A 27690-nucleotide genomic window follows, 5' to 3' on the forward strand; every position below is an offset into this window, starting at 1 on the left:
GGCCATGTTGCTCCAAAACAAGCCAAAATCATCACCGCTCCTCCACCATGCTGACATGCTGTGTTTGGCTTTCACAAAATGTGGCATTCATGATCAAATGTCTACACGTTGGTCTTATCAGTCCAAAGCACATTGTTCCAGATGTTTTGTGGTTCACTCTGATACAACTTTGCACCTAAGCTGTGCTGCCATTTTTTGAGAGAAGAGGCTTTCACTGCCAGCCGTTCCAAACAGACTGTGCTTGTTTGGATGTTTTCTTAATTGTACTGTAATGAACTTTTTCATCTCTAACTAAATTACCAGTGTGCACCCAGTGTCACAGTACTAGTAAAACAATGTATTTCTGTCATCCACACACAGGTAAACAGTTTCCAATAAGGAGTGTGATCACATGTGCAGCACATATAGGTAAAACCATTCGAAAATTGAACATAAAAGTGCAATTCACCGGCTTGATAGCGACTATTCAGTAGCAGCCCACTTTAATTATATGAAATATGATATAGCATCCTTTGACTTTGTGGTATTAAACACGGTTCAGCACCACCTAGAGGAGACCATGATTTATTATTGAAGAAAAGAAAGGCTTTCTAGATGTTTACTCTAGTGACAAAGTCTGCAGACTTTGTCACCCACAGGATTAAATGAACTTCTGAATGTAATGTTGCAGTTTCTCATATGATCCTATTTTGTAGGGATTATTGTACAAGACTAATAGATTTTGATGTCGTTTGCATTCTTATAGTATTGCACATGATCGACTGGATGAAAGAAAGCATTTCGCAATAGTAATAACTAATTTTTCGATGATGTTTTTAGAATGTTAAATGGACATTTTCCTTGGATCTGGATGTTACTGATAAATGTTACAAATGGGTGTCTGCTTTTCTTCTGGCTTTTAGAGAATCAATCACAAAAACTACTGTTGTTTTTGAGTCCAGTTTGTATCTAGTCACTATTTCCTAATTGGTGGATTGCATTCTGCCTTTGTGAGTGGTAGTATATATTACTGTGTGTGACTGTGTGAACATTGTTTTACTGTACCTAACAAAGGTAGCTTGGACTGAAACATATTTCATTAAAAATAATGGCGAAACAGTGTAAGGTCATAATCTATATACATGTACATTTTCTTTTGTAATATTTCTTTCCTCCTGGCCACGTGTCATTGATTCAGGTGTGCAGAACGTATTAACTGGAGTTTTTCCTTCCCACTGTCGCCAAGTGCTTGCTTAAAGGAGGTTGTTTGATCAAGCCCTCTCTGTATTACTTTAACTTACAGTATAAAGCACCTTGAAGTGACTGTTGTTGTGATTAGTTTTTATATTTTAAAAAAAATGTAATTATACAAGCATTGCATAGTTTGACCCTAATGCACATCCAGCATTTGCTGGATGTGCACACTGAATGCACCAGACAAGCAAAATAGTTCAAACTTCTGCTTTCTACATTGGTGCTCAGACTTGCTGATGATCACGTAATCAAGTGCATTTTATTACCAACGCCTGGCTGCTACTTTCCCTCTTAACTCCTACGGAAGCTTTAAGCGTGTGTGTAGTTTTTCACAGAACTGCACTGTCTTGTAAAAAGACTTCTCTAATTCCACACTGAAAACACAAAATGTCCTAAAATTTTTAAGTAGCTGGCTCAATACAGTGAAAACAAAGTGCAGCAGTGAACCAAAGAATAAATAAAAATCACTTCCACATTAATGGAAAAAAAAAAAGTTTATTTCATTGTTACATCAAAGAAAAACTCTCGTTAATGAATATATTTCTCACTCCTAAGAGTAGAATTTGAAAATCACATCTGGCAATACATTTTCTCTCTCTCTCTGGACACCAACTGGGTGCCAGTGACTAAGACAGGGCATTGGCGTCATTTATTTGAACCGAAGTGTCCAATTGCACATCTAAATCCAGTGTCAGACTAGCAACATGTCCTTAAGCGAAGCAGTGATCCCTCAAGTTTGGTCATCCCTGCATATAGGGGTGATCAGGCCGATATACGTATAAAGCAAATGGGGAAACAACATTCCTAATTATAGTGAGGACATGGAGTGTTTATAAATACATGAGGAAAAATGCTCTGAAGTAAGCCTGGCACCTGATCTTCTATGGATATACACAAATATTCTTCCATATTTTCAGCCTTGAACCCACAGAAAGCTAATAATTGTCCCTTTACAGCCCTATATTACCTGAACTGTGTACCATTTGACAAAGAGCAAAACGCATTGGTCAAAAAGGTTAAAAGCATTAAATTGGTACTTGAAATATATTATTTTACATTACACAAATCAACCCATAACCCCAGAATTATCCATTGACCCCTGGGATGAGAAACACCTTTATCTATACAAATGACTTCATTAGAAGTCAATTGTGCCCCACTCCCCCACCAAAAAGAGAAGAACAAAAAGCAAGACTGCCCCCTGGTGGTTAAAGAGGGACCCAAGCATGCTGCAGATACCAATAGATGGTAAAATTGTAAATAAGGCATCATTTATACATTTACTACACACTTCATAATTGTAAAATAGCACTTGACAGTTCACCACTAACAGCTGAAGGGTTTTACAGATTTCTCAGCAGTCAAAGATTTACACCAAGAGGGAACAACAGACGTGGTATTGTCCAAATCATGTTAGGCCGAGGGAGGAAAAACACATTTTCTCCCTATCTGATTGAATAACGCTTAACAGTGTGTCTCACTGTAGAAACAAGAAACAAAAGAATGAAGGGGTTTAGTAGATGAAGAGGACCCGGGTGCGGGGCAGGGTGGCGAAAGTGTCCGCCATCTTGCGGATTCTGGCATAGTTGATGAATCCTCGGAGGAAGAGCAAGAGGCCTGAAGAGGGGAAGAAATAGGCATGAGACTAGTCCAATAAACAACAATGCTACATCTCCATGTGACGACTTTCACTGCCCCTAGGTGCGGCTGCTCTTACTAGTAAAACAAAGACAAAGGGGTTTTCTTTGTATTACTGTAGGATCTTTATCTTACAACATAAATTGCCTTTAGTGACTGTTGCAGTTTGGTGCTATATAAATAAGTGAATTGAAGTGATAGCAAACCAATTCCAATGAAGCTCGGGATGATTTGCAAATCTCATAAACCTACATTTTATTCCCAAGAGAATAAAGAAAACATTTAAACAGAGATTTTATTGGTTCAGGAGAAATAGTGGCTAATTTGGGATTTATTGTCTCCAGTAATTTGGGACGAAGATAACAAAAGGCTGGAAAAGTAAGTGGTACAAAAAAGAAACAACAGGTGGAAGATTTTACAGCTAATTAGGCTAGCTGTTGACGGACCAGTAAAATATTGGCAGCCGCCATTGACACCCCTCAGCCTCCTAGCGCGCCTTGTTATGAACTTTTCACATTTACAAACAACAATATACCATCAGCCTTTTATAAAAACTAATTAATTAAAAATGATTGCATATTTAAACAGCATTTGAGCGAGGCAGAGTTCCTCACTTGTAAAGATGGGCAGAACGGTACATAATATCATCAAAAGATTTGCAGAGAAATCTCTGTGTGTAAGGGACGAGGTTGAAAATCACAACTGGATGTATGAGATCGTGCTGCTCTGGATTAAAAACAGGAATGAGCGAAATCACTACATAGACTCATAAACAATCACGAGAAATCGCCGTCTGTGAAAACAGTTCAGAGCCGTCCATAAATGAAGGATAAGGATCTATCATGCAAAGAAGGAGCCACATGTGAATGTGATCCACAAATATCTTCATCCAGCCAAAGCTCATTTATAATGGACTGAGGAAAAGTGGAAAACTGCTCTGCGGTCAGAGGAAATGTCTTCTGGACTAAAGAGGACAAAGATGATCCAGCTGCCATCAAATTCAAAATTTCCATTTATTTATATTTTTTAAATGGCCCCCAACTTTTGGTGGGGGGGAAGTGATGTATACATATCAGAGTAATAAATAAAACATCAGAATAATAAAAATTAAGGAAAAATAAAAAACTTTTACATTTTTATGCCAACCTGCTTCTATATTTGCTTTACAATGAAAGATATCACATGATTCATATTCATAGTTTCCCTCTCTCTCATCCTGTGAACAACTTGTGAAGTTACGTACTTGTCATTTCATTTCTGTAATTTTTTTTATTTTTTTTTTTATCAAATGTTATTTTTTTCCCTTACACTCTGAAACACCCCAGACCTTCCAGTTTTACTCCCATCTTTAATTTCACTGTTGTTATTGTTTTCTATGGTATCAAGGGAGTCTGATAAAAAGAAAACCTTATCCTTAAAAACACATTTTCTTTTTGTGTTGTTTGTCTTGCCTGCTAACAGTGTTTGTGTTTATTTATAGAGGGGTGAAAGAGACTTAAATGTAAATTCTTTGACTCTAACATGCCTATGCAATTTACCTATTTCTTTACTGAAAATAAATTGGTAAATATAGATAAAGTGTTATTTATTGAATTTGATATCTAAACTTCCACCTTTTATAGGTAATGGTAACTATCCTGTTCAAGACAAAGCGTGCAATTCATTTAAATTCAGAGGTTCACTACTTACCCAACACCAGGAACACCCACCACAGCCAGTACTGTCCATCGAAATAATTTGAGAAGTATGCGGAGAACTAAAAACCCAATGAAACAACACAAACACGGGTTAGAATAAATTTGGCCCAGCTTTCACTCAAATGAGTCCTTCATTTTAAAAGCGAATTAAGGAAGCAGCACAGTTCTCAAACGGATCTTTGAGGAAACAGTTTGGTGCCAACAAGCCAGCCACTACAGAGACGGCATTAAAATACCACAGTGGTGTTTGGGGCTTTTGATTTGCTTGTGCGTACACCAAACCACAATTTATGTGTTTGTATGTGTGCTGCGTAATGTCTGCGTCTCGTACTCTGACTATGAGGATCCATTTGACGAGGGACAGGCCAAAGCCTGAGATGGCCCCGTAGCGTCCGGCAGCAGAGGTGGTCAGACAGAAAGACAGGAAGAAACCAATCCAGTTGAACAGGAATGCCACTGAAAGGGCGAGAGAGAAGGTGGAAAAAGTCAGTCATCTCTGCACAAATCCAAGGAAGAGAGGAGCTGATGAATACAGAACATGTTTACGATTGGGAAACTAACTGAAGAAAGTGAGCATGAAGATGCCGTCGTTTCCTATTCTCAGCTGATCTGCATCTTCAAAGTCATCTCTGGTAACAAAGTCTTCATCCTGTGATGGAGTGAGTAACAGAAGAGCACAAAAACAGTGAGGCGTTTAATCAGCGAGAAAATGTCATCACAGCAACACACAACAGCAGCAGAGCTTCCCGGGCTTTCATTTAATCATTTCAAATTTTGACAATTTAAATTCAAACACATCACACTGCTATATTTTAATTTCTACAGTTAGAATGTAGACAAAGCCAATTGTGATTGAGCCTGGGTGAGCATCTCTTGGTAGAAACCAAGTCATCCTAACAAACAGAATGAACAAAACATGAACAACCGATTCAATGCAGGCCACCAGCAGAACTAGGTCTTGCATAACTTTCAGCTAACACTCTAAAGTCTACATACACAAACACACAGGAAGGTCTGGGGTTGAGGGTTTTAATACAAACACACTCTAACTACACAACCAGGACCAAACGCACTCCTTCTCATCGTACACTCTTCTTCGAGTTACCTCCAGTGAACTGCGAATTACATCGTCAAAAGTCTCCAGGCGGTCCCTGTGCTGAGGCTGCTGCTGAGCGCAAGGCAATGTGTGGCAGAGAAACACAACAGCAGCAATCAAACAGGGCAGCCCCACATGCAGTAAGATGCAGTGCATCACAGTGACCACTAGAGGTCATACATGAGCCACCATTTCACAGCTAAAAACATGCTCTTAGTTTCCGCGTGTGTGTGTGCGTGTGTGAGAGAGAGAGAGAGAGAGAGGTGTGATATGAATTCCTTGTAATAAACCAGCACCTGACTGTTTAAACTACTGAATCTTTTTAAAACTCCCTTTATTGCCGTACTGTGGAGGATGAAGAGTGATCTCCCCTTTTTTTAAAACTATATAAGACACCCCATACATAATGTTAACGATAAGATCCTCTTAGCCACTTTATTAGGTGCATCTGTTCAATTCCTTATTCATTTAAATATTAGCCGATCACAGCAACTTTATGCATTGAGGCATGTAGACATGGTCAAAGACAACCTGCTGCCGTGCAAACATCAGCACCAGAATGATAAAGAAAGGTGATTTAAGTGACTCTGCATGACTGTTGGTGTCAGGGATAATTTAAGTATTTCAGAAAATGCTAACCTGAGAATGACCAGACTGCTTCGAGCTCATAGTAAGGCAAGAGTGACTCCACAGTTACTGTGTTACTGTAACCACTCATTACAGATGCAGGAGAGCAAGATATTGAACCTTGAAGCAGATGGGCTGCAGTAGCAGAAGATCACATAGTGTGTCACTGCTGTCAGATAAGAACAGGAAACCAAGGCTAGAGTTAACACAGGCTCACCAAAATTACACAACAGAAGACTGGCTGCCTGGTCTGATGAGTCTTGCTCTCTCCTGCAGTATTCAGACGGTAGGGTCAGAATTTGGTGTAAAAGGCATGAAAGAACAAATCCATCCTGCCTTGTATCAACAGTTTGTTTAAATGCCACAAAGTACTGTTGTTGACCGTTTCAATCCCTGTATATACTGCACTTCCATCCCTTTAAAACCTGACAGCTGCTTCTAGCTGAATAATGTGCTGTGTCATAAACCCCGAATCATCAAGTTTATTGAACATCATGATGAGTTCACTGTACTCAAAGGACCTCCAGAATCACCAGATCACAATCCAATAGAGAACCTTTTGAATGTGGTGAAACAAGCAAGAGATTCGTCTTGTGGATGTTGAGCTGACAAATCTATATGGACCAAATAAGGACCGAAGACTCTGATGAATGATTCCATGAGCTTGTTAAATCTATGCCACAAATTACTAAGACAGTCCTGGAGGCCAACGGGGGCCCAAGCCAGTAGTTAAAAAAAAAAAAAAAAAAAAAAAGTGCACCTAATAAAGTGGCCAGTGAGAATATTATCACATCTTTTAGTCTGTCTTCCTAACATTTTTAAAGTTTACACTGCTACTACACATCTCCATCACTAAGTAAAAAGTGATGTAAGGCACTGGGACTGATATAACAGCAGTACAAACACCAACCAGAAACATCGATTTATGTGGCTAGCTTTAGCTATGTCACACGTTAGTTACTGGTACAAAAATATAATCCAAACTTTGCATCATTACAGACTGTCCTAAGCTTGTCACACAGTAGAAAGGCTGCACCTATATTTACTCTGGTTTTGAGTAAACAATACGAACAACCAAGTGCACAAAGAGGAGATCAGAAAAGGCTGTGAGCACTACACTGCGGCTAGCTGAGGGCACTGAGTGCAAAGATATCAGCAAATGTCCTTTGATATGAACAAGAAGAAATGTTTTTCTTCATTTTTGAATCTGCATTTGTTCAATCCGGTAACAAAGACGAGCAGAAAAGATACAGTCGCATACATGAAGAAGACAAAAAAAAAATTCCACAGCTGAGCGATAAGACTTCGTGCCTTGCAGACAACACAGGAAGTGTTCAAGCACAAGCATCAGTGTACGAGTGTATATGTGTGAGAGAGCGTATGTACTGAATGTGACCGCAGGCAGAAAAAAAAAAAAAGTGAGACACTCACTCTTCCAGGTACCAGGGGAACATTAGTCTCAGCCTTGGTTCTTTCTGCTTCATCATAGGAAGGCAGCGTAGTTGCTACATTGTATGACGGAGGCTTGGGGAAAATCCCATCTTCCTTGCAGTCAAAGAACGCTAGCGAAGAAATAAAGCACAGTTTCAAACACACGCACACACAAAACTGAAAAAAAAAAAGTATTATTTAATTCTAAACAGGTCCAATCCTTTTGTTGACAAAGACAACGGGCGATCGTGGCTCAAGAGTTGGGCGTTCGCCTTGTAATCGGAAGGTTGCCGGTTCGAGCCCCGGCTTGGACAGTCTTGGTCGTTGTGTCCTTGGGCAAGACACTTCACCCGTTGCCTACTGGTGGTGGTCAGAGGGCCCGGTGGCGCCAGTGTCCGGCAGCCTCGCCTCTGTCAGTGCGCCCCAGGGTGGCTGTGGCTACAATGTAGCTTGCCATCACCAGTGTGTGAATGTGTGTGTGAATGGGTGGATGACTGGATATGTAAAGCGCTTTGGGGTCCTTAGGGACTAGTAAAGCGCTATATAAATACAGGCCATTTACCAAAACTAAAGCTAACACTGAACACGTGTTCTCAAACATTCACATAAACCTTTAAGGGGGTTAGTCTGCAAGTGGTGGCTAAATGGAAAAAGTGAAAGAGGAAATTTCCTGTATTTTTTCCCATGTGTCTTCTGGAGGATTCTAATATATCCACACAGTTTGCCCAATAACACATCAATTCTTTCTCAGCTACATGTTGCATTTAGCTCACTACTTTTCCAACAAAATGTACACTGCAGTTATTAATACATGACTTTTACTCAGGCACTCCTGTGTGGACCAAAATGCCACCACTACAGATGACCTCAGCTCCAAGGAAACATCATTTTTACCAGAATTGTCCGCTGTGACGCTGCTGTACGGCGGAGGAGCATCAGCCGCTACCTGTGGGCTCTCTTCTGAGTCCTCCTCATTGGTAAGCTGTGAGAGGAAGATAAATTAAGTTCACAGTTAAAGCTGTGAGGCATATATGCGTAAACCCTCCATATGCATATTTGCCTATCAAGTGGCCAAAAATAACTTCACGCTCGCCTAAGGCAGATTATGAGCCAGGAAAAAGCCTGCTAGTTTTAATGTTGAAACCTTTCTAAAGAAGTGAAACAAGACAGTTTAAGACAACTAAAGGTGTGAAGTCTGCTGTCAAGATGCACAGACAAGTCCTAGGACTGATCAGTTCTGCCCTTCAAGTCAAATAGCTTTTTAACAGCAGATTAAATATTGCATATTAAAAAAAAAATCCCACAACTAGTCAACTAAATTAAATAAAATCTAAACATGTCATAAGAAACTATACAGATGTCACTTCTTCATTGTTTAAGATTTTACAATATTAAGTATTAAGCAGACTTTTGATATTATTGAGAAATTCAGCCCAAATGAACTTTTAAACGCACTGGCCCCCATACAGATTTTTTTAAACTTCCATATTTGTCCCAGTTACAAGAAAAGACAGATTTCTGTTAAGTCCCATAACAAAGGTTTGGATATAAAACTGAAGACCAGTCAAGTGCACAGGCATTCCCCCAGTGTCCTATTCTGAGCCAGGGAAGAAGCCTGCATGTTTGAAAGTTGTGGCACAACACTGGACATCCTGACCTACTTAAAAGGAACTTAAAACTCAGCATTGATATAATCATCAGAAAAACAGAACTGGGAAAAAGAAAGAAAAAAAAGATGTTGAGTGATGTGTTTCTTATTTCTCCTTTTTTTTGTTATTAGCAAGGAAACTGTTAGCAGGTAAGTCTGTGAAACCAGACCAACACAGTTATGACTTAGAAACAGTGAGACTTTATTTGCTCCTATTTCCCCAAAATAAGAGTTTAAAACTAAGACTGATTGTTCAATTGCCATAACTCAGTTTCCAGGAACACTAGGACTGCAGGAGTATTAATCATACATTATGTAGCTTAGACATTAAAGTGTAACTGTTAATTTATTGTCATGTGCACATTTGCTAAAATTCTCTTTGGCGCAATCCCAGTCTTATTTTTGTTTTCTTTAACTTCACTACAGTCCTATGGTACTTTTGACAGTTTTCTTTTTACTGTAGATTATAATATTTATATTTTTATTCTTTACACTGGCAGCTGTAACACAGTAATTTCCTTTTTTGAGATGCTTAAAGTATCTATCTATATAAATATGACTATAAATATAGTTCCCTTTACTGTCAATAGATCTTGAGTATTTTTCCCCCATAGTGAGAAATTCATAGACTCAAATTAGCCTCTATGCACCTGATCATTAGTTATTATATCAAACACCAACATGAACATGCATCTAATACGGCCTGTGTGCTCTAATAACAACAGTAAACACACCCATTGGTGCTGCTCAGGTGATAGCCACAGTTTAAATGCTCTCATATTTTTCAAAAGGTGATCGAGATATTGTTCAACGGTTGACCTTATTTACCAAACAATACTCAGTAGCTGGCAAGCTTTCGCGGTAGACTGTAATTCAATATGAAAAAGACGCCCACATATTATCACAGAACAAAAGAAAAACCCGGTTCAAAATTCACGTAACGCGTAATTAAAACCTTTAGCGTCTCGTTAGCGCGTTAGCTTCCCGTTAACACACCTAACCCTTTATACGATTAAAATAAGAACCCCCACAATTTAATCGGCTTAAATCCATCGACGACATCCATCTTTATTCGACGGGAAATTGTTGTCTTGTTTTCAAACACGAAGCGACACGCCTGGGCGACTTTATCTTCGAAGTTAACAGTTCGATGCTAACAGCATTTAGACGACGGTACCTACGACTGAAGCTTTAACGTCTTTTAGCTTGACTTTAAGCCTTCTCTTACCTGCTGATATCTGGGGCTCGATTCGGCCATTCCCGCTTCAACGGCTATCAATCAACGACAGAAAGGTATGCCAGCAAGACACCCAACGAGTAAGAAATTATATAACAGTACAAACGGTAAACTCTGTCCTCGCCACAATGGAAAGACTCCTCGTTCGGCTGTGCCTGTATGCTGTGAAGTTAAACTAGCGACCGACAAAATACAAAAGGTTTCCTGTTAGCATTTCAAAATAAAATCCATTGTGATGCCTAATTCGCAATACTTTGGGTTTTTAATAGTAATTAAAAATATGTTGTCATTGCAGTTTTACAACTTTGTATTCGTTCGCGTATTTTCAATTAAGAAACATGTTCTATTTTAATGCTAGATTGCAATTATTTTATTATGTAATTAATCAGTTTCCGCTACGTTCTCACTTACTTGACGAAGTTCTTGTACGTCAACTGATTGACGTCATTGGCCACAACAAACCCTGTACTGCCACCTTTCGGTCGTGAAAGTGAAACAAGATCATTTAAGATAATTTAAAGTAGTGATGGGATTTCCGGCTCTTTTTAGAGAACCGGCTCTTTCGGCTCGACACACTAAGTCGAGCCGAAAGAACCGGCTCTTCCAGCTCTTTCGTCTCCAAACCGACTCTTCAGGTTGTTTTGTTGCTTTAATTAATTTATTATTAACAATAATATAAAATTATGCACAAAAGGAATTACTAATGTAAAAAAAAGTGGTTTTATTTATATATGTTTATATATAAATATATGCGGTGACCCCTTGAGACAAAGCACGTACAAACTCCAAAACACATTTCTAGAGTTAACTGAACTTCCAAAACAGAGCTACCTAGATCACTTAAATTACACAATTGAAAGCATATGTGTATTGTTTGTGTATTTATACACAAGCACTCATATATATTCAAATAATTAAAAAAAAAAAAGTGTTCATTTACCTGTTACTACCACACACCAAATCCGGTCGTTGGTACTTGCTGGCTTGTGTAGCAACTAGGTAACAAAAGCTCAACACTGCGCCTAGCATCCTGGAGCACTTCTGTTGTCTTTTGTACGTGTTTTGGAGTTTTTACGTTTAATATTAGGCAAAGATAACACAAGTAAATACAAATTTTTTTAATTTTATAATTAAAAATTAAAAATTAAATTTATGAAATCATGATTTAGCAGCGATTAACCATATTTTCTGGAAAGTTCAGATCAATTTCACTAGCCAAACCCAGGCCTGATTAGTGCCAGACCTGTTGAATCAAGAAAACACTTCATTTGAACCTGTTTGACAAAGTAAAGTCTGAAAGATCTATAAAAGCAAACATCATGCCACCATCAAAATAAACTCAAGAACAGATGATAAACAAAATCACTGATATCTATCAGTCTGGAAAGGACTCAGAACAACATCTAAAGAACTGCAGACCTCACTTTCCTCATTTAAGGTCAGAGTTCATGATTCAACAATAAGAACTGGACAAAAATGGCCTCCATGGGACGATCTTCAAGACTGGCTGATGTGATCTGAAACGCATCAGCCAGTCCACCTCTGAATGACTCAAAAAAATCCCCCATACACATAAAAATCAATAAAAGAAAAAACAAAAGAATATTTTGCAGAGTCCTACTCAAAGTCCAGCCTTAAATCAGACTGAGATGCTTTGCCATGACCTCAAACAGGCCATTCGTGTTCAAAAACTCTCCAGTGTTGCTGCCAGTTATTAGGTCTAGGGAGCAATTCATTTTTTAATAGGGTCAAGTATGTTTATGTTTTTTTCTCTTAATAAATTAAATCATCACTTAAAAATTACATGTTTTTATTTACTCTGGTTATCTTTGTCTAGTATTAAAATGTATTTAATGACCTAAAACGTTAAGAAAGATTAAGAAAAAATGTAAAATAGAGATAAAGATAGATCAGTATCCGGCTTCAGACTTCAGAGACTCATCAGTTATTTCCCATCACGTAATCCGTAGCACACTCTCAAAACAGAAACAAAGGCAATGCAGTTAGCTCTTGGAAGGTTTTATTGTATCTTTATGTAAAATAAAAAGACAACAACAATACCTATGACACTTTGTACCCAAGCTTAAGTGATGGGGAAGTTGTATGTCAGATGTATTTTCTAGTCGAGTTACCGAGGGTTCAGGTACCTGAGGAGCACAGGGTAGGTGGTACCTATATGCTTCTGGTTGTAGTGGTGGCAAACAATCTCCATGTCGTACAAACTGAACTGGACTTTGACGCGTTCATTAGGCGAGGTGAGGAAACAGAGAGTGTAGAGGGCGAACTCGAACTCGGGACTGACTCCGATGAAGATGCTGCCCTTGGGCTTTATACCGTTCTTCCAGCTAAACTGTAGCGCCAGGATGTGTTTGTTCTCATCGGGCTGCGGTAGGGGCAAAATGAAAAAGCCGGTTAGGCAGGGAGAAATGAGTCAGACTGTTTGACAGATATTTGCTGACAGTGGAGAAAAGGCAGGAAAGAAATTACTGATAAATATACAGGGAAAAAGTAACCTGAATACATTTTTGAATATCTGTCTAAATAGTTAAAAGTAAAGTACCAGAGAAAAGAACTTCTTTGCCTGAGTTTAATTAAAGAAAGTCTTAAGAATAGTATACCTGGGGTGAATGTGCAGTGACACTGTAGCCTTTGTAATCAATATGGCCCAGCTTCTCTTGTAAGTATAGCTGGATCCAGTTGTGAAAACCAATAACAGTCCTCCCCCCTCTTGTCTCTCCAACAAACACGTGTTCAAAGCCCGAAGAGTCTGGCCTGAAGAGAGACAAAAAGGGCAATGTCAGAAGTTTACAGCCACTCATCATGGGCGTGAATGCCACAGTAGTTTTCCTTGACAATTGCAGATTCCAAGATTGCGAGTTTAAACGATCATACATATGTACAAGTTATTTGGATGTGTCTTTGCTTTGCTTTGCCAGGATCTGGAAGAAGACCCACTCAGATGAGATGAAATTGGTTATAATGTTCAGGAACAACCCAGGAACCACCAAGGCTCCAGACTGCCATGAACTGGAAACTGCTGGACCAGCAGTGTTGCTGTCCACAGTGAAGCCAGTTTTACATCAACATGGACTGAGAGGTTACCGGCCAAAAAAGAAGCTGCTCCAAAATCGATGCCTTAAATTTGCAGCTGCCCACATGGACAAGCCAATCCTGAACACTTTTTTTTTTCTTCCATTTGACAGCACTGACGCTGAATGTATCTGCCACACAGAGCCAGTTTGTCAGCCTGTATTTACCATCGCGGTGCTGAATTCCACTGACGCAGATTCCACCCACCTGCTGGATCCTCTCCTCGCATAAAGCTCAAACCAGATCCTGTACAGCTGCTTCTTGAATTCTGTCTCATCCTCAGGCGAAAGATGCTTCTTGACCAGGTATTTATGGGCTATCTAAAAAATAGAAGAACTTATTACAAAATGCTTATAGCTCAGTTAGCAGGGTGGCTCGAGATGAAAGCGCTAGTTGGTCCGATCAGGACTTAAATATCTCAAATACCTTTAACCCACAGAGGATAAATCCTAATTATTTAGTGATCCCATGAGTTTATCTCTTCCACCATTAGTAGGTGAAACTGGAACAAACCTCCACAGACAAATAAGTGCTACTAACATCCGTTTGTTTTTTTTTTGTTCCTGTCATAGAAAGCCATTGATAATATTTCTTCATCCTCTGTATTTAATAATGACACTAACCTACGATGGCGAACATAGTCAAATGCCCCTCATAGGTACCTTCATGGTGGGAGTCTGAACGATGGAGTCCAGGAACTTGTGGTTCTCTGCCACTTCCTCAGGAGTTACAATTTCTGGCTTACCGGTGTCACTCTCATAGTTATCCAGCAGGGAGATAAAGGCTGCAAAGATCAACAGAGGCACATTTCAGTGGCACATTACGTCATTAAACAATGTTTAGGGCTGCTCAGTCCTATAAACATGGATGATAACAATACAGTGCCTAGTGCACTTACCTAAAAAAGTCTCCTTTTTGAAAATGTTCTCATCGACAAAGGTAAACAGTGGATATCCCGCCCCGTCATTGTTGTCATTGATGTTCATGCTGTCTCCAGCTTTTCCCTGAAACAGGAAGAACAGTGCTTTTCATAAAATGCTCCTCATGTATGCTTCCAGTGATATCTTTTCCTTTACTCTTACTTGTGCCTCCAAAATGTAAGTATTACTACTACGTGGTAAAAAATACAAGTAGAAAGTTTGTCCAAATTAGGAAGACCTACAATAAAATTTTCCATAAATATCGACGGTTTCTATCACAAAGATCTAACCTTTACCTTTACAGTAGGTCTCTAAGTTTCCGGGCTTTGACTTTTTTACTGAGTAAAGCTCATTCAGAGCTAAAAACTTGAGCTCTATTTGCAGGAGAAGAACAGTGCCTGTTTTGAGGTGTAATGCAGACCGTCAGATATCGTCATAAGTTTGCAATATATACTATTATCTACAACAGGTGTCTGTGTGTGTCTGAGTGCGTGATGCACCTGAAGGGAGATCCTGTAGTCTTTTCCAGGCTTTAGTCTGTTGATATCATTGTCCCATAGCTCCTGCACCATGGCTGACAGCTCTCTGTCACTCTCAATCATGATATGACCGCTTGCAGATGTGCTGTGGATGCTCTCTCTTTCCAGTATGTGCTTCTGACAGGAGAGGAACAGTTACTGAAGCCTCTGCTTAACTCGAGCTTTAAGCTTCAGAGGTGAACAACACCATAAAACTATTTTTCACATATAAAAAGTGTAAAGCACAGGTACGCTAATGCATGTAGGCATACAATAATGTATTTCTGCTCTTTTTGAACTTGTTTAAGTGACCCATCAGATTAAATATAATACTCACTTATGTGTAAAAAGCTTTTCAGAAATATTTAACTTTGAGGTGATGTGTGTGCAAACAGAGGTTATAAATCAGTTTATACAAATGGTTTTGGCTATTTGAGTACAGCATTTTAGCCCAACCATTTACATGTTGTTGTTTTTTTAAATAAAGAATGTATTTATTATATAAATAATTAGATATAATAAATAGCCATTTCCCACTGAGGAAAATGTCAGCTTTATCATAAATAACTAGATATTTCAAGCTACTTAAATAAGCACTGTTAATCATTTCTGTGTCACTATAAGGTCCTTTTTATGGTTAGTGGTTTATTATCTTTTGTAACTGAGTTGATGTTCTTAACTTTAGTATTTTATTTTATTTATTTGTACATTTCAACGTTTTAGATAGATACATGAAAGCGATTCACAAGGCTGTCCTAAGTGACTCGGCACTGTAAAAACATAATAGCTTCAACTGCTTAATCTAGCTTAAACACTATTGCATTCAACAAACGTGGCTGACATAGATTCACACATTGCATCCCATCAGCCACCACATCAAAATCCACTGACCTTCTCCTCTGTCTGTCCTCCTGCTTTAATAAATCAAATCAATGATTTGAGGGTTAGTGAAGTATCTCAGTGCTGGTCAGGTGCTGCTCGTGCTGGTTGCCGTGCAGGTGTGTTTAGAGGCATAGTAATAGTCCAGCCATGTAGTCAATCAGTGTGTATGGAGAAAGGCAGGCATGGGCTGGGGGAGCGAACAGAGACCACGAGGCAGGGGATGGGACAGGACAGGAGAGAGGGGCCGTTTTAAAGGGTTATCCCCTGTCAGCAACTCTGACCAAAGGGATCACACTATGTTGTCGTCTCTTTTCAGTCTCACACTAAAACGTGGGGTCTTTGTTTCTTTAGAATTTCATTGTTTCTCTGTCTGTCACAGCATAACCTCTGAATTACAGGGTAAATATGGGTCATATTTCAGGTAATAAGATTTTGTTAATGGTTAAAGTTCACTTAAACATCTACATAGAACCAAGGTCTTGTACGAAACACGATTGGGGGTTTTTTTTGTTGGGTTTTTTTACAAGTCATTGACCTCACCATTTCAGATTAAAAGCTTGATTAAAGCATTTTAAAACAAGATTTTAAAGTCTTCAACAAATTAAATTTAAGGAGGAGCTAATACAACTTTTTACTTTTATAATAATTTTATTTATTTAAAAAAATCCCGAAAATATTTATATATAATGTGGCCTTCGTGGAATTAGAATAGAAGAGTTTTATTTTGTGTTATCTTTTTGTAATATACAATTTCTTGTAGCCGTCTGAGTGTTTTAATTTTCAGAAAAATACAATCCCAGGCTTCTTTCTTTTTTTTAACCTTGTTTCTACTACTGAAAAAATGTCTGGCAGAATTAAGTCTAAGAGATGAGCAAAATTATCTTATGTCTAAATCTCAAAATTGCCATTTTGAAAGTTTAAGTTGCTTCTAAAGAAGCTAAAATTTTAAGATCCCTAATTCAATTTTTTAAGTCATTAAGTTGAAACTATCTAACCAGATTCTTACTCTGGATGGCATTACCTTGGCTTCCAGTAACACTGTGAGGAACCTTGGAGTCATTTTTGACCAGGATATGTTCTTCAATGTACATATATAGGTATCAACTATCTTAATTGCCCCTTGGGGGTGAATAAAGTTTTCGTGGCTTGACTTTGACTTGACTTGATATTAAACAAATATGTAGGACTGTTTTCTTCCATTTGTGCAATATCTCTAAAATTAGAAATATCCTGTCTCAGAGTGATGCTGAAAAACTAGTTCATGCATTCATTACTTCCAGGCTGGACTACTGTAATTCATTATTATCAGGAAGTCCTAAAAACTCGCTGAAAAGCCTTCAGCTAATCCAAAATGCTGCAGCAAGAGTACCGACAGGGACTAGAAAGAGAGAGCAGATTTCTCCTGTATTGGCTTCCATTCATTGGCTCCTTGTTAAATCCAGAATTGAATTCAAAATCCTGCTCCTCACATACAAGGTCTTAAACAATCAGTCTCCATCTTATCTTAATGATCTTATAGTAGCATATCACCATTAGTGCACTTTGCTCTCGCACTGCAGGCTTACTTGTTGTTCCCAGAGTATTTAAAAGTAGAATGGGAGGCAGAGCCTTCAGTTTTCAGGCCCCTCTTCTATGGAACCAGCTTCTAGCTTGGATTGGGGAGACAGACACTATCTGTACTTTCAAGATTAGGCTTAAAACTTTCTTTTTTGCTAAAGCATATAGTTAGGGCTGGATCAGGTGACTCTGAATTCTTCCTTAGTTACACTGCAATAGGTTTAGGCTGCTGGGGGGTTTCCATGATGCACTGAGTGTTTCTTCTTCAGTCACCTTTCTCACTCACTATATGTTAATACACCTCTCTACATTGAATTATATTTGTTATTAATCTCTGTCTCTCTTCCACAGCATGTCTTTCATCCTGTCTTCCTTCTCTCACCCCAAACGGTCGCAGCAGATGGCCCCGCCCCTCCCTGAGCCTGGTTCTGCCGGAGGTTTCTTCCTGTTAAAAGGGAGTTTTTCCTTCCCACTGTCGCCAAAGTGCTTGCTCAGAGGGGGTCATATGATTGTTGGGTTTTTCTCTGTACGCATTATTGTAGGGTCTACCTTACAGTTTAAAGCGCCTTGAGGGGACTGTTTGTTGTGATTTGGCGCTGTATGAATAAAATTGAATTGAAAGTTTAGTTTTAACCATTACTGAGCATTATTAGCAGCATAACCAACATTATTTTGTGTCTCCCATTTTTAGGTGTCTTTTATATGATAAGAGCATAGATATGTTTTCATAGCATCTGTTTTGTAGAAACTACAAATAGAAGATTTAGTTTAGCAAAATTTGATTTCACTTTGCTAATCATCTCCTAACCAAGCTAGCTTAACCCTTTTACAAGCTTAGCAACCAACCAAAGCTTGTTTAAATTGCTTATGTAACATTAGTAGTGAGATTTTTATTAATTTAATTCATATGCATGAATATGACAATTTATTAACTACTATCAGTGAATATTTATATTGTAACATTTTATGTCCTCTGACATTAAACATGACATCATCTGATCATTTTAAAAAACCTATATAAAATGATTATTTATTGTTAGTTTCTTTGGAGCCTTGGCACAAGTGTAAGAAAGTAAACTTTTTTTCTTTCAAGGAAAGTTATTTAATCAGTTCACTTTTTTTTTTTTTTTATAAACACAATTCAGTACCAGTGTGACATGTTTCTATTCAGGTGTTCAATCTGTGGGCCTTTGCTAACGTGACCTTAGTTAATCTAGAGCAAGTGTGGGCAATACTTTCTTTCCAAAGAGCTGCTTTAACCTAACCACTTTATGGTAAGAGTGTAGACTTTTACCACTCATCTGAACCAGAAACCTGAATTGTGTAATGCACGTGCAAAATAAGTTTTTTCGGACCTCTGCAGAAACAAGAAAAATATATACCCTACATTTAAATATGACACTGCTGGTCATGTGAAATCTCACATTCATTTTGTTGTAACCGTGTAAGAGAAAAAGATTCTGTTGAAATAATAGCGATGATTTTTTTTTAAAAAAAAAAACTGAAGCCAACGCAGTCAAAACAGGGGTCACACCAAGACTTTCAATAAAACTTACCACTGTGGAAACAGCCCTCAGCCCTGACCTCAGTAAGCAGTGGACGGATGAGCTTGTGCGCTCCGTATCTTATTTCAGGTCATACTGAATAAAACATCAAGTTCATTTTGTAAATTGTTTTCAGGAACCTAAAGAAGTCCAGCGGCTTTCAAGCACAAGACTGTCAGAAAGCAGGACTAAGTCAGTAGCCAACAAACATGCAGTTTCATGGGTACATCAGGTTTCAAAAGACAGAGACTGTGTCAAAAATTCATCCTGAGGCTTCAATATAGGACTTCACAAACCTGAGTAATGTCACAGTACTTTCGTCCATCTGTTATACTGTATATCCACTTTGCCCACAGTAATGATGGCTCATAACATGTGGGCAAAGTGATACACTGCAAGACAATCATGACATTTACATTATGTTTAGTGCATCAGGAAGTTTTCACTAAATTACTGACAACAGAGGCAAGCATTTCAAATATTAATAACCCGTTAAACTGTTTACACTGTGCTGTTTTCAGTATTACTCTTAAGGTCAGCGTTCAAACCTCAACCTACAGTTGTGTCTATTCATGTGCAGTTTTATGCTGGCACCAAGACATGAAATGAAACAGACAAAATGTTAAGTAAGAATTTTTACTTTGAGGAACAGTTAATTGCAATGCAAATCCACATGCTTTGCAGGACAGACCAAATCATTCAGTGCTAAAAAAGAACAGATTTGCTGCAGGGTTCAATTCAGAACAGAACTGCTTGCATTAGAAATTTGCCCTTTCACTCTAATGTAAATGAAGTAATACAATACAAACTAATTTTTGTATCTGTGGATATAATTAAACTATTTGGCCTCACTTTGACACTAATTAGTGGCAACATTAAGGAGTAGATCTATTCGATTATATCATTTCTCACACCAATCCCTGAATGAAATTAAAGCAACACATACCCTAATGAGCAATCGTTAAACCATTGATTCTCAAAAGTATCTAAGCCACTTTCCTCTATTATTTAGTTCTGTACAGAAATATAATAAAACCAATACCAACCAATCCAATGAAATAAATTTTAACCTGCTTTGACTTTGTGCAATGACTCAGCTAAACTTGTTTATGAAAGACTACGGAGTAGGCTCTGTAAATAGCACCCTGTGTCTTTGGGAGGCATGGGGGTTTTCCCATAATGCCTAGAACTAAAACAAAGCACAACTTCCAGTTTTGAAATTATGTGTGAGTAACACATCTCTGGGTTTGTCTCCATTTCTTTAAAGCTTTATCTTAATTGTATTTGTTATATCACGAAATTAAAAAAAACAAAGGTTTTCATGCCATACCTTTGATAAATGAAAAATCTGATTAGATTGTTAATGTGACGTGAATAATGACAAAGTGGGACAAAGACGGTTCCAGTTTTCCTCTTAACACTGGAAAGGCAGAAAAAGCACCTGAAATTGAGCAAACTGAGCTTAACTAGTGGTTCCATTATTAGTTCCTAAACTTTATAAACCTGCAGGACAGGAAGTGCATGTCTACTTGAAAAGAGAAAATCTAGACATGTACAACCAATATAATGTTGACCTGTATAAGTCTGAAATTCAAACAGCATTTCCAATGATTTAGCCCAGTGACCCAGTCAGGTGCAGAAAACTGTGCTGCCAATCAATAACCACATATCTAAATACCCATTACTGATGTACAAACCAAAACAGCAATTTTAATGTTACCATGTTAACAAAGACATAATAGTGACATGGTAGGGTTATGGTGGCTGTAGTTGCACTGTTTGGCCAATGCAGGCATATTGAAGTCACAGATGAAGTGGTGGCTATGTGAGAGATAAAGTGCGTTCAAATTGAGCATACAGCAGTGAAGCACTGCACAGTGTCAGTCCTCCTCATCACTCCAGAAGGCATCATCATCTTCATCAGGATCCACACCGAGAAAAAGCCTGCAACAAGAAAGAAAAGATGCATTCACAAACAATACGTAATGTAAATATAATATCAATAAGCCTAACTTGGGGGAGGGGGTTAAAAAAAGAAGGAAAAAAAATCTCTTACTGGTTGTAACAAGGTGAATGTGGGTTGTTAAAGTGACTGTATGGGTTGACTTTGCTGAGGACGCCCAGGCACAGCCAACAGAAGTACTGCTTACAAGAGGTGCAGGTCATCTTGTTACAGCCATCAACTTTCTGAAGAGACACAGAAACGATACATTAGCTACAACTGGGATAATCTGGAAGCGAACGCAAGATTTTTCACAGACAGAACAGAAAAAAATAACGACATATGACACCTCAGTCACTGGCCTAAAGATCACTAGGCAACCCCTTGGCAACCTGGTTAGACAGTGGTTTCCAGGTAATAAAAAAAGTTGCTCTGCGATTGCCTTGGCTGCTGGCAGATTGCCAGAGTCTCTCGTCAAGGATTTCATAGACTTCAATGAAAGCTCTTAACAACTACTCACCGGGCATTAACGGAAATAAACATGTGACACAAACGCAGACAATGATTCCAGGAGTAAACATTTCCCCCTAGCAAACATGAGTTGCTAGGATGTCTCTAGGCCAGTACGTTTTAAGGAGCAATTTTTGACTGGTGGCTGCAGTTCATTTTGGAGACCGTCTGATGACAATAAACATTCAATTTTACAAAAATCTGAACCATGATGCTCAAGTCAAAGCCAGTTCTACTTCACTGTTAACAACAGGGAAAGCCCAACCTGTATATTGGTTCCACAGCGCGGGCAGCATTTGCAGTTCTCACTGAGCCAGTCTCTGCTAAAGGACTCCTCAACTGCTTTCTGGATTACCCTTTTCCCATAGCGTTGCTCCATGAACTTTTGCCCTGAAGCAGTAGCAGACAGGTACTCATCTCTCAGGTTACGCAGTTCCTCTGTAGGGAAAAAAACAAAACAAAAACACTGGTTTGAACATGAAGATGTGTTGATGGCATGTCTTTAACCCTTGTGTGGTGTTCGTATTTTTGTTACTCAGCCAGTGTTCATGGGTCTGGTGGACCCGCTAGAGTTTTGGCTTTCCAAATTAACACTATCAAACAATTTTATGTTAAATTACTCAACAGATGTTTACTTCATCCCAATTACAAGACATATGAACAGCAAACATGGTTAATTTTTTCCCTTTACCTTTGTTAGATCACATTTATGAATTAATGTGCTTCTCGTTTTTCTTTTATATAAAATGTTATAAATAAATCAGTTATAATCAAGTGGAGTGAGTGGAAAGACACAACACATTTACACGTGAAAAAATAATTAATTGTTTAATTTTTCTTTTGAAAAAAACTGAACACGGGTCTCACAGACCCGAACACCATACAAGGGTTAAACAAAGAAATCTTCACACCAATGTACAGAATCTGGTGGACAAAGACAACATTTTGATATTGGAGACTTTCTGGTTTCTACTACAAAATTTGTAGGTCGAGTTAACTGACCAATCAGATTTGCTTCTAAAGAAAACTATTAAAGTTTCAGTGGCATTACCTGCACGAATTTTACAGTGGGAGACACCGTGATACCCCAGCTTGCACAGTGTGCAAAAAGCATACTGGCATGCTGAGCAAATGCCCATGGTTGTGTCTGGCTCCATCATTACAGCGGTACCACAGGACTGACGGGGACAGTAGACCACATCAGCCATAAGGTCCAAACTGGACTGAAGGAGCAAACGGTCATATCTGGCAAACAGCTCCTCGTCCACGAGCTGTTTCACCTGAAACATAAAGGCAGACAGGAAAGGAAAGCAGGGTAGGCGCTGACGGTAGGGTGAGTTGGACTTTAATTGAACGGACTCATAAATCACAAATACCTGTGACGGTGTGGCTAAAGAGGTACATTTGGGCTCCGGGCAGTTAAGGCACTGAACATTGCCATCCCTTATTTGGATCTGGAAGTATTCAGTCATGCAGGCCTTGCAGTATACATGTTGGCACTCCTTAAAGCAGAGACAGTTTGAGCCCAGCTTCTCTACAAAGCAGATTCCACAGCAGAACACTCTGCTGTCGAACACCCTCTGCCGCTGCGCCTCGTCAAAGTCTAGGAGCTGAGGTAGAAGGTCGGCACGCGGGTCCATCAAAAGGACAGTCCTCGGGTCCAGCTGAGAAGACGATGAAATCTTCTGTTCAGACTTGGAATTCATCAATTCTTTTTTCTTTTCTTCTGCTTTTTCAGGATGGCCCCCAAACTGCACCATAGCTAGGACAAAAAAGCAAAAGACAAATTTGCACCATTTATAAACATAAAATGCAATCTGTACATATGAATTACAAACAGAAAAAAATGCCTGAGATGTGAACAATGTGTACAAGTGTGTGTACCAATGCACATGACAGGGAAACAATTAATAGCTTTCAACCTTCCATCTTTCCAGTTCAACTTTCAGGGGAAAAAAGTGGATACCACCAATGAGATGTTAGGTAGCCATCAGCAAAACAATGAGAAAACTGAGATCCTCACACCCAGGATGCCTACGTGTGCATCAAGTATTCTGCAACTGAGAAGCATCCAAAATGTTCATTTTAGGCTCAGTGCAGCTAAAGCACTGACAGTGTCCATGTTATGCTATTTTGGAATGTGGATAATTTCAACTAACGGCTAAGAAGACATGGCGAGGTTAAATAACATTAACAAATCTAATGTTTTGAGCCAGTTTGTCCCAGTGTGCATAGTGTGTGGTGTGAAGTATCTATGCTCTAATTTTCACTGCACGGTCGGGTTTTCTTCACTCATTACCTGCCTTACTTCCTCCCCTTATGATTTCAAGAGGTGACTGGATACCCAGAAAGCCCAGAGCCTCTTCTTTGAGGAACTGGATCCATGTGAAAAGAATCACACAACCCTGATTCTCCTCCCACAGCTCATCCAGTCGTCGGCATAGAGAGCTCATCTGAGGTGACATTGAGAAAGGTTTTGATATTTACGATGTACTGTTGACTCACAATTTGAATATCCCAACATGTCCAGTACTTCTTGTGGCACAATAAAGGATTATCTGAGTTGTTATGAGTCCGTACCTGTGCTCTGGTCATCCATTTACAGCTGAGAGTGAAGAGCGGTGGGGCTGTAGAGGGATAGTCTGCAGGAATCTCAAAGTTGACCACCAAAGGAGGTAGGAAGGAGACATTATATTCAGTTTTATTCTCTCCTGTGATAGACAGAAGAGACTTCATTACATTTCTTATTAGTGCATGATTAGGAGGGAATAACTGAATTAACCCTCTGCACCCCATATTAGCTGTGGATGGCCAAACTCGCATACGATATGAAAAGGTAATCATATTTATATAAGGAAAAGTTGAATTTTTAGGACACTTGAGTCCAACATGTTGTTGTTTAGCGAGCTTGTTGTCAGCTACATGGAGACCGGGAAGGATTGCATGTCTAACCTGCTGACACTAACTGTGACAATATCGGTAATAAATAAGTATGTTTATGCAAGTTTTCCTATGTTAAAGTCCTGACTTCAGCACAGATGAGGCTTGAGGTGAGGAGGGGGATGAGATGGAGGCAGGAAGGAGAGAGTAATGCCGTAGGATGCAAACGAAAAGATGAAAATATCAATGTAAACATCTTAAATGGCCACATGCAGTTTGAAAAAGCTATCTCTAATCTTTGAATAAAACAAACTAATAATTACTTAAGCTTTAATCATGTTTATCACCATATACCCATTGCCATTTCTTTCAGGAATCTGGAAGATCTTAATAAAATTATATTAAGGTACAGAGGGTTAGGGTTAGCCCATCTTCTCCAACGCATCCTGAAAAGCGCTTTATTATTATGAAACCTGTCAGATTTTTCCCCACAGCTTGCTTTTCTTTCTTTGCAAAGCCTACCGGACAGCTGTACCTTTGACTACCACTTTGAAATCTGGAGGGAGCTCCAGACAGAGCTGGATCTCTCCCCCCTGTGCAGACTCTGCCCGATGAAATTCCTCTTCATCGTAGATACTTGCTAAAGCAAGCAGCTCATCCTCCTGGGCTTCCTTGTCCTCAGACATTTACATTCCTGCATTAACGGTGTGTGACAAACATTTATTATTAGAAATATCATGACAAATCCTGACAAACCGCTAGCACACGTTAATACTGACAGAAAGCTAAAAACAAAAGCAGCAACTTGCATTTTGTCCTCAGAAACATAACGTTTTCCTGCCTTCACAGTTTGCAGCTTGGTTAACCGTGGTTTTCCCGGAACTCTTTTTATATAACAATGACTAATCACCTGAGAGCAAAGTACAGTTTCCTGTGATATAACGTCAGCTTACCGTAGCTAACGTCATGCTACAGTGTGGCCCAAAAGTTAGCAAGCTAGCTAGAAAAAGTTTACTTATCTATGTCAGACGTATTCCTAACTCCATCCTAATTTAACAGCAAGTAAATCTGAACCGTGAGTCAGCTTCAAACTAGAGGACAGCTCCGTAACTACCAAAGTAACTAGGGGAAACCCATCCAGGCTAGCTTGTTGTGCTAGCTCAAACAGTGGCTTCTTGGGGATCTCGGCCGTCCTCTAACTTTTCTTCTGTAGCAGCAACACAGCACTTTAGCTCGTCTACGCAACTAAGAACCCCTGCATAAGATCCCTAAGCCTCTAAGTACTAATTAACTATGGAAAAGTCAATGTTTCTTACCTTGTGCGGCCAAAGCACTAATGACTCCTGCCCTGACTTCTTTCTGTCATGGCGCGTCACCTTCAGGCTTGTGAGTGTATGACATCTTTACTTGCAATTTTGTTACGCTAAGAAGCAGCGACCTCATGGTATTTAAATAAATATTGTACCTCTGTAAGACTGTACGAATCTTAGTAAACATACACCACTTCATTAGGTACACCTGTTCATCAGAGGTGTGGACTCGAGTCACATGACTTGGACTCGAGTCAGACTCGAGTCATTAATTTTATGACTTTAGACTTGACTTGAAAAAATGTTCTAAGACTTGTGACTTGACTTGGACTTTTACACCAATGACTTGGGACTTGAATTGGACTTGAACCGGTTTACTTGAAAAGACTTGATATTTTACCCCAAATATAAAATTTAACATGCATATTATATAGAGATTGAAAATGTGACGTCATTCACGGGTAGAACCGCAAAGGATTCTGGGAACTCGTGGCAAGCGGTACTAGCGCACGCAGGCTTTCAATTGAAATCAGTCACACAGCGATAAAAAGAAACACAAAAATGTCAAGAAGCTGTTGTATTATTAACTGCAATAGCCGGTCGCATGACAGCCACGGGAAGCCGACGGGTAAAGAGATCGGTTGTTATCGGATTACGTCGTTGAAGAGAAATTGTTCGAGCCATGTTTTCCACTGCGGTAAAGTGAGCCGTCATTTGTGAGCCGCGGTCAAGCCAGCCGCCTCCTATCCGCCGCATAAATTTCCTTGCGCTTTTACACCAGTCTTTACGGTAGCGCCTTTTCGCTTTATATCCTGATTGAAAGCCTAGACTCACGCACACATGCACGCGCGTGAACAGTCACACGCACGCGCGCACACAAATTACAATGGAACAGCCCAATACAGCCATCGTGACAGTCTGGTTGCATATTCAAAAATTCATTAAAAATCATTCTTAAAAGTTGATGCCAAGCTTTCAACACAATCCTCTTCTCGGACACCTACTTTACCTCTGGGCCAGTTTTTACCCAGATTTACTGTAATATTACTCAGAAATCACAGTAAACTCATATTCAGTGCAATACAGTCAATGCACTACAATTATGTTTATTTCAAAAATTCATTAAAAGTCATCCTGAATAGTTGAGGTCCAACTTTCAACACATCCCCCCTCTGGGACACCTACTGTACCTGTGTGCCAATTTTCATCCAGATTTACTGTAGAATTCCTCAGAAATTAAAGGGTACTTGTATTCAATGCAATACAGTCAATACAATAGAATTATGTCAATTTTCAGAAATTCATTAAAAATCATCCTGAGTAGTTGATGTACAACTTTCAACACATCCCTCCTCTGGGACACCTACTGTACCTGTGTGCCAATTTTCATCCAGATTTACTGTAGAATTCCTCAGAAATTAAAGGAAACTTATATTCAATTCAATACAGTCAATACAATAGAATTATGTCAATTTTCCAAAATTCATTAAAAATCATCCTGAGTAGTTGATGTACAACTTTCAACACATCCCTCCTCTAGGACACGTACTGTACCTGTGTGCCAGGTTTCAGCCAGATTTACTGTAGAATTCCTCAGAAATTAAAGGGTACTTGTATCCAATGCAGTCGGCCAATACAGTAGAATTATGTCAATTTTCAAAAATTCATTAAAAATCATCCTGAGTAGTTGATGTACAACTTTCAACACATCCCCCCTCTGGGACACGTACTGTACCTGTGTGCCAGGTTTCAGCCAGATTTACTGTAGAATTCCTCAGAAATTAAAGGGTACTTGTATCCAATGCAGTCGGCCAATACAATAGAATTATGTCAATTTTCAAAAATTCATTAAAAATCATCCTGAGTAGTTGATGTACAACTTTCAACACATCCCCCCTCTGGGACACGTACTGTACCTGTGTGCCAGGTT

General features: G+C 39.1%; 3 protein-coding genes across 5 annotated transcripts; all 3 read right to left on the minus strand.

Moving 5' to 3' along the window:
* Positions 1 to 1761: 1761 nt before the first annotated feature.
* Positions 1762 to 10756, minus strand: ndfip1l (Nedd4 family interacting protein 1, like). The gene is made up of 7 exons (XM_085364618.1): positions 10599 to 10756; positions 8617 to 8704; positions 7723 to 7853; positions 5130 to 5217; positions 4900 to 5024; positions 4561 to 4627; positions 1762 to 2850 (listed from the first exon to the last, which is right to left on the minus strand). Exons 1-7 carry the CDS (start codon positions 10626 to 10628, stop codon positions 2747 to 2749), a joined length of 633 nt encoding a protein of 210 aa, XP_085220744.1. The 5' UTR covers positions 10629 to 10756; the 3' UTR covers positions 1762 to 2746.
* Positions 10757 to 12735: 1979 nt separating this feature from the next.
* Positions 12736 to 15219, minus strand: endou2 (endonuclease, polyU-specific 2). The gene is made up of 6 exons (XM_085363968.1): positions 15118 to 15219; positions 14596 to 14701; positions 14360 to 14481; positions 13905 to 14017; positions 13226 to 13379; positions 12736 to 12990 (listed from the first exon to the last, which is right to left on the minus strand). The coding sequence occupies exons 1-6, from the start codon at positions 15217 to 15219 to the stop codon at positions 12736 to 12738; spliced, it is 852 nt and encodes a 283-aa protein (XP_085220094.1).
* Positions 15220 to 19753: 4534 nt separating this feature from the next.
* On the minus strand, positions 19754 to 25829 carry rnf14 (ring finger protein 14). 3 transcript variants are annotated; one of them, XM_085363967.1, is made up of 9 exons: positions 25767 to 25829; positions 24986 to 25144; positions 24151 to 24212; positions 23870 to 24023; positions 22947 to 23332; positions 22622 to 22850; positions 21836 to 22008; positions 21175 to 21305; positions 19754 to 21062 (listed from the first exon to the last, which is right to left on the minus strand). In XM_085363967.1, exons 2-9 carry the CDS (start codon positions 25134 to 25136, stop codon positions 20999 to 21001), a joined length of 1350 nt encoding a protein of 449 aa, XP_085220093.1. In that variant the 5' UTR covers positions 25137 to 25144; positions 25767 to 25829; the 3' UTR covers positions 19754 to 20998. The 3 variants fall into 3 exon arrangements, with proteins under 3 accessions (XP_085220093.1, XP_085220091.1, XP_085220092.1); XM_085363965.1 differs by having other exon boundaries at positions 24151 to 24281; XM_085363966.1 differs by lacking the exon at positions 25767 to 25829 and adding an exon at positions 25260 to 25756 and having other exon boundaries at positions 24151 to 24281.
* Positions 25830 to 27690: the final 1861 nt, after the last annotated feature.

Source organism: Diplotaxodon limnothrissa, linkage group LG10 (assembly GCF_057381915.1).
Source record: "Diplotaxodon limnothrissa isolate DT_005_m linkage group LG10, D_limnothrissa_male_GT1.1, whole genome shotgun sequence".
NCBI classification, from domain to species: domain Eukaryota; kingdom Metazoa; phylum Chordata; class Actinopteri; order Cichliformes; family Cichlidae; genus Diplotaxodon; species Diplotaxodon limnothrissa.